At 33.7% G+C, this 7,386-nt stretch overlaps 1 protein-coding gene across 1 annotated transcript; it reads left to right on the plus strand.

Annotated features, from left to right (window-relative positions):
* Positions 1-5,460: 5,460 nt before the first annotated feature.
* Positions 5,461-6,121, plus strand: LOC127790564 (mini zinc finger protein 2-like). The gene has a single exon (XM_052320135.1). It carries the CDS (start codon positions 5,479-5,481, stop codon positions 5,953-5,955), a length of 477 nt encoding a protein of 158 aa, XP_052176095.1. The 5' UTR covers positions 5,461-5,478; the 3' UTR covers positions 5,956-6,121.
* Positions 6,122-7,386: the final 1,265 nt, after the last annotated feature.

The following is a 7,386-nucleotide window of genomic DNA, read 5'->3' on the forward strand; positions in this document are numbered from 1 at the left end:
CTGCCATGGTTAGGTTCCATAGCCACGGCTGCCATAGCCGTGGCCATGCGTGTGTGTATATATATATATATATGTGTGTGTGTGTGTGTGTGTCAGCCATCTCTTTTTCTCTTTCTTTCTCTGCCATGGCTTTCATATGTGTGTGAGTGTGTATATATATGTATGTGTGTGTGTGTGGGTCGGCCATGGCAACCGACCTACTCTCTCTCTCTTTTCTCTCTATTATGGGCCGTGGGGCTAAAATGAGAATTTTAAAATTAGTGAAGCATTTTGCATGGTGTGGATTGTGAAGAGCAATTTCACGGGTTGCGGATAGAATTTCCCTTAATCTTGTTCCAAAGCAAACACACACACACACACATATATATATATGTATATATCCTGAGCAAGGTGGCTAGCTGCAAATTAGAGCTCCTAGTTTTCTACAAAAATGAGAAGGCACGTTAGGGTTCATTTGAGGGGCATTCATCCATCATCATCGGCATTTGCATATGCCTGTGTTGGCAGTACTGTCATGCAGTTTTGTTTTGGTCAATTGCTCTCTTGCTGGCTTCCATTTTGGATTCTTTTTTTTTTTTGGTAGATTGTGTCTGTAGTTTCCTTTCGTTAGCTTTGGAGGTTTCACAAGTTATCACTTGGTTGACCCCCTTTGTTTGGAGTTCTTTAGCCCAAGCTCTCTGGTGTATGCCGGCTGTGCATGGCAGCTCTTCTTTCAGTGGCTGTCTGTGGTCCCGGAGTGTAGTAAGAAAAATAAGATGTGGTTGGATATTGGAGAGGACATGTACTAATTAAGAGGGTAGGAAACTTTGAGGAGCGTATAACTGGGACAAAACATAACAACAAATGAAGGATCGTCCCAAGACACCTAACTAGCTGTGCAAACAAACCAACAACCATGAACTAATTGATCCTCCTATCAAGGAAGGAACTGCATTTCTAAGCAAACAACCAAGCCGCCCCTGTGAGGGTACGCACATGTACTAAGCTATGCTTAGGTCAATACTCCAAAGAGCACAAACACAACTTAGCCAAAGACCAAGAACAAACTGCCCCTTCCTTGACACCCTGGGAATCAACCTATTCGAGCAACAAAGAGTTAAAAACAAGACATTCAACAATAAGAACAATACACTAATTAATTAAAACAGAACAAGAAGAAGAAAAATATATATAGTAAAACGGAAACACACTAACAAGGCGCCGAACGCCCTTAGCAAACTTCGATCCCAAATCTTACGCAGCTTCTCGCTGAGACTACACGATCACCAGAGCCACAGATCCATGGGAAAGCGCTAAGAAATTCAGTGAAGATTACTCCATAGATGGTCGCCGATGCACAAAAGCAAAATAAGCCAAATTAAAAAGCGAGGTTGCACAATGTGACCCAATAGCAACAACGTCGGCCACCAAATGAACCTGCATTACCTTCAAAAGCACAAGACCTTTTATTTGATCCCTGTGTCCTAAAATTGACACCTTGAAGCACATCACGGCAAGAGGTTCACATCATCTGGAAACCCTATCAGCGGCAGCGGAAGAGTTGCGGTCTGAGAACAGGGATGGCCGGGGGCAGCTGCAAAGATCTCCACCGCATAGAAAAGAAGGAAGCAACGAAGAGAGGAAAAGAAGGGGAGAGCGGTTAACTTCTCACTAATGGGCGTTGGAGATTTTTCTTGGAACGTTCTCAAAATTAGTGAAAGTTTTCTACCCTTTTTGAAGAGGGCCCCTACTAATTAATGTCAATATAACAATGGCAATTAAAAGTTTTTAATACGTTTTGAGGGCGGCGGGCAACATAGCAGTTGCCCGACGGTGGGCCTACATTTTGAAGAGTGGCCTGCATTGATGGAAGGGTATTAATGGTAGTTAATTAACTACTAAATGCTTTGTTTGTTTGTTGCAGGCAAATTCCACTTAAGAATATTTATGATCTTACTTAAAGAGTTATTTTGGTAACTCTTTAATAATATAAATAAATATTAAAAATTATTTAAAATTTATTTTTTTTTATTTTTTAAAATACAAAATTACTAATTAAATTTTTGTTTTGATGTTTAGAAAGTAAATTTTTTTCAATTGACAATATAGGCAAATTATTTAATTTTTCTTGTGACATAGTTAAACGTAAATAAAATTTTATTAATTTTAATTTTAAAAAATTTCAAGATATAATAATATGAATGGTTAATAGTATTCTATAGACTATCTATGTATTTGAAAAAAATTATTTATTTTTTTTATAAAATTTAGTATAGCAAGTGATGTTTTTATTTAGAGTTTTTTAATATTATTTTGCTAAAATAAAAATAATTATAAAAGTACAACAAACTGTAGCATCTAATTATGCTTTTTTAACTGTACTTTATGGTAAAGTAATTATGATAAAATCTTATATTATTACTTGCATAAAAATAATTAAAACATTGTCTAAGGCACCAATTACATTTTGATTTATACACGATCATCCAATAGAAAAATATACATAATTTGATTGAATTGCTTTATAAATAAAAAAAATTAAGAAACAAATTATTCATGGAGGAAAAAAAACAAAATATTATATGAATAAGGATATAAAATATCTTATATAGCTTCTCTATGTTACATGTGAGAGGCCATTTAGATCAAAATAACAAATTTTAGTGTGTTATTGAGATTTTAGCAAAGAGCGGGACCACATTGAGCAAAAGAGAAGCACAAAGAAAAAAATAGAGGAAGAGAAAAGAGAAGTGAACGAATAAAGCTAAAGAGAAAAATGTTTGGAAACATAAAAGTTGAATAAGCAAAAAATATGGAGAGTCTACGTGTAGGTCTTGTAAATTAAAAAATTACTGATTTACTTTTTCTTTTTTTCTCATATTAGAGCAAATTCCACTAACAAAATTTTTGTTATCTAAAGAATCGTTTTGTCAAATTGTTTTTCTAAAACAACACTACTTCTTACCTTTTCTTTTTTTTTTTGTTGCGTTAATAGTTTACATATCACTATTCAATATTGTCCAACACTAAAAAATGATCCGTGAATTTAGAGAGTTAGAAGGCCTTATTTTTTATACGACACTTTACTATTTATTGCCTAACATTAAAAAATGATATGTAAACTTGAGAAGTTGAGAGATCTACTTGTTTAAATGAAATAATAAAATAAATAGACATAAATTCAAACAAAAATCTATCATAAAATAAAATAGGAAACCTCACTTTTTTAGACTCTTATTTTTTTTGGGAACCTAGGCATGGTCCTCATGGCATGTGATTTGAGCCGGCATTGGTTGCAGAAAACAGTTGGGCTCTACATATATATATATATATATATATATAGGCTTCTTTATAGCCTTAAAAGGCTATGCCAAAGCAATTCAAATTAAAGACCAAAAATTCTTCTAATCATCCCATGACTTGCTCCATATATATACTCAATAACATTTTCTACTTTAAAAGTTGGAATATATGAGAAACCAAGGGTGACACCATGTTTAGTCTTGGATTAACCTTTCAACTATGAGGAACTTTTTCTAGAGCATCTTTAGAGGTGAAAATAGGGCAAGCATAGGGTTAGGGACTCTTTATCACTTTGGAGGAGCTTACTTACTACCATTAAATCTCTTTATTTTTTATTTTATTATATTTTTTTTGTCAATAATTAAGAATCTATAACCACAACCACTAGAGTGAATTCGACTTCAAAGAAGTTTGAAGCCTCAAACATTGGCATTTTATTATTTCGTAAGTTTATTTAATTAGAACTGGACAGTAGACGTACACTATGATTAAACACTAATTTTAAATTCTTTAAAAAGAACAACCATGCATGCATAAAACAGAAGGGTAATTAAATAATAATCCTCTCTAACATATTAGATATTGGGATTTTGACCAAGTTGTATTGCCAGATGCACATACGTACGAAGCGTAAATTGGAAGTTTGAATGCCCAAAAATATTGATTGGATTATGAAAGCCTTAATTTAATGTGTTTGAAAACATTAGAACAGGTGTGCTAATTAATTATCAAAAATATTAAATGCAACTTTTTTTTTTTTTTTTTCCTGTTTCCTTATGTGAGAACGTCTATTAATTAATTACCTGACATTCAATGAGCACCAGAAATGGTTTGCTGTGGTTATCTGGCCACCAGGATGGCTTCATCCTACGTAGAAAGTGTTTGTTGAATATTTGTAAACTTTCATGTCACATAATTAATGTAATTATTATTCTGGAAATACTATATGAATGTTTAAGTTTGGCATTTTTTGATATTTTAAATTGATGTTTTGTACATTTTATTTGTATTAAAATGATATGGAGAATAAAATTATCAATGCAGATATCATCAAAAACTATCAAAATTGAATATATAAATAACATTTCTTTTATTATTAATGATATATAGTGCATATTTTGTCGGTTTAATTAAGCTCATTCTCAATCCCAGCCATCTTTTTATTGTTTTTTATACTGAATAATCATAACTAATTACACATCGACTTACTATGTTATTGATTCTGATAAAAGTTGGATACATCATGCATGAAGTAGTCTCCACGAGCCCATACAAATTGCCTCGTCACGAGGTGTTATAAAATGCATAGAAGGCTAGAGATCGAATTGGAGCCTTGTCTGTGTTTGAGTTTTGTTCAATTGACGATAAGGTTGGAGTTGGGTTAGTCTTCCTTATTTTAAGCTCGCATGGTAGATGGTTGAGTATATGTTTATAGTATTAGCTAGGGCTTTTATATATGCTTTTCCTTATTGTTTGTTTTATGGGATCATTAAATATGGTATATTTTGTTGGACTCCTTTCGTTTCATTGTTGGCTTTGCAACTCTCATTGGCTTCCCACTAAGTGGCCATCGAGAAAGCTTTCACGAGTTTCCTTAATTTGTCTTCATTGGATTTCAACTATATATCTCGAGTCATCTCTTGGCCCTTGATAATTGAGCCATAGCTAAACTCTTATAATTCATCTTATTGCTTGTCATTAATGGGCTTTTTAGCTACACTTGAGAATCCCTTTGTCCATGGCATATTTCTTGTGATAGCTTTGTAACCCAAGCAGTCCATCGGCAATTGCAACCACTTTCTCTTTTGTTTGTAGCCAGGTCTCCTGCTGTGTTATGTTATTTTATTGGCTATTACCCGTACGGTTTGTCCTCTCTCTTGTTGTTGGGCTCATTTGCTTTTGACCTTAATCTTAATATTAACAAAAACAGTTTTGAGTTAATTATAAGTTTTAAACATTTTCTAATAATTGACCCATTATGTTACAATTAACTTTTACCTTAAACGACTATGGCGATGCAGAAAAGAGAAGAAAAAACAAGAAAAGTGGCAATGCATGAATGAGAAAAGACATCAAATATATATGAGGATGTGGAAAATGAATGAAAATAGCATTATTATTAAGTTTGCAACCAACTAAACCTACCTTTCATAGCCGAGAGGCCATTATATGGAGCTATCGAAGTGGGTGTGAGAAATGACTCCGTCTCCTTCATTAACCAAACTACCTCCTCGTCATATATGCTCCATGAAGAACAATTCTGCAACCCTTCGCGGCTCTTGCCAATTCACCAAAAAACGAAAATTAAGATCCACTTTCAATAATATCTCTTCATCAACCTCGCCTCAATCTGATCATCAATCCCAATGTGATCATGATTATGAGCTTCAGCTTGAGGAAATGAAGTCCAATTTAGAAGATTCCAAGAAGCCCTCCAGCAATGGCTCTTTGCAGGAAAAGCTGGTGAGGTACAAGGAATGCCGGAAGAACCATGCAGCCAACATCGGCGGCTACGCCGTGGACGGATGCCGGGAATTCATGCCCGCCGGAGAAGAAGGAACCACCGTGGCTTTCGAGTGCGCCGCCTGTGGCTGCCACCGGAATTTCCACCGGAGAGAGATCGTCGACGACTGCAACTCTGACTGTTCTTCCATATCTACAACCCGGAAATAATTAATTCTTGCCATAGTTTCTTTCTTTTCTTCTTCTTCTTTTTCTTTTTTCTTGTTTCTTCCATAGTTCTTCCATATCTCTGCTGTAATGTTGGCAGCTCAACTCTATTAGGGTTGGCGCTATGACTAAATAAGAATTTCCCTCACAGCTCAGTGCAGATTATTCATGGAGAATATTTCTTCACTATAGACGTAATAATATCAAGAACACAACATATATTTGATTGTGGAAAAAATTGGGTATAATTACAGGTCCTTTTTTTTTTTTTTTCTTAAAAATTATAGATCTTTTCACTGATGTTATATATTGGTTTCTCAGATCATCACAAGAAGCAATACCGATCTCATGATATATATATATAAACAGTATATCATTCTTGTAACTTTCCGAATTTTTGTTTCATTGTTTTCTCTTGCTCTATTTTGTTTATTTTCAAGAAATTAACCATACATATAAATTTGATGAGATGAAACCCTGTAGAGTGTCAGCTTGTGCTTAAATTGAATGTCTGTCAGATAATGATAATACGCTGGGGGTGTAGGGTTGTATGGTGAATGTTTTGTAAAATTCGCATATACATATATCTATGCGTGTATGTATCTGCATGGTTTAGGGTTTTGTATTGATATAAGTTCCATGTTTTAATTTGCTATTGTTAAAAAACATTAATTCCACATTTACACTAATTAATTATCTTATGGACATAAGCATATTGTCAAATTACATAAAATTTTTATCACAACATGCATGGTCTATGCGAATCGCTTCAAAAGATTTAAAGTATATACTTCTATATAACCAATACTTATAAATTTCAAAGTTAGAGTAGATCCTAAAAGCCCAATTCTAATTTTTCTCTAGGATTTTTGTAGTGAAGGGTAGATCTAAAAACTCAACTTTAATATCAAATTAGTACCTTATAGATTGCACTTCAGCTACAATGATTGTAGTACATATTGGTTTCTCTCAAATAGGGCCCCCACCTATTTAGATTATTTTCATCCCTTGTTAGGGTTATTAAAGCTTTTTACAATTTCTCTTTATGGGCATTTAGCCAGGTTATTTGATGTTGCATATATTTGAACCTATAACAGTGGAGAGAACTGTGCGATCTGAGTTATAATCTTTTCTTTTTTTTTCGATTGATTCTAGGTTATATATGAAGGTTATCATTCCTGCCCTTTTCACTCTATTTTTTAATTTGAAAACAATTTGTTATAAATTGTACGAATTCCTTTTAATTGTCCATTGTGTAGGATCTGAAATAAAGTTTTTAACTAGATTATTTCTTTAATATTTAATTCTTATCTAAAAAAACAATAGAGTCTTCGTAAATATAATTAGCAGTACTGCAATCCCCAACCCTTTAATCTAAAATTTCCCATCAGTCATCGCTGCCTTAGCAAAGTGTATGCAGATGAATGGATGATT

This window comes from Diospyros lotus, chromosome 14 (genome assembly GCF_014633365.1).
Source record: "Diospyros lotus cultivar Yz01 chromosome 14, ASM1463336v1, whole genome shotgun sequence".
Classification (NCBI taxonomy): domain Eukaryota; kingdom Viridiplantae; phylum Streptophyta; class Magnoliopsida; order Ericales; family Ebenaceae; genus Diospyros; species Diospyros lotus.

Bases quoted from the DNA above. Each gene is read 5' to 3' on its own strand.
- LOC127790564 (XM_052320135.1), top strand. From the start codon at position 5,479: ATGACTCCGTCTCCTTCATTAACCAAACTACCTCCTCGTCATATATGC.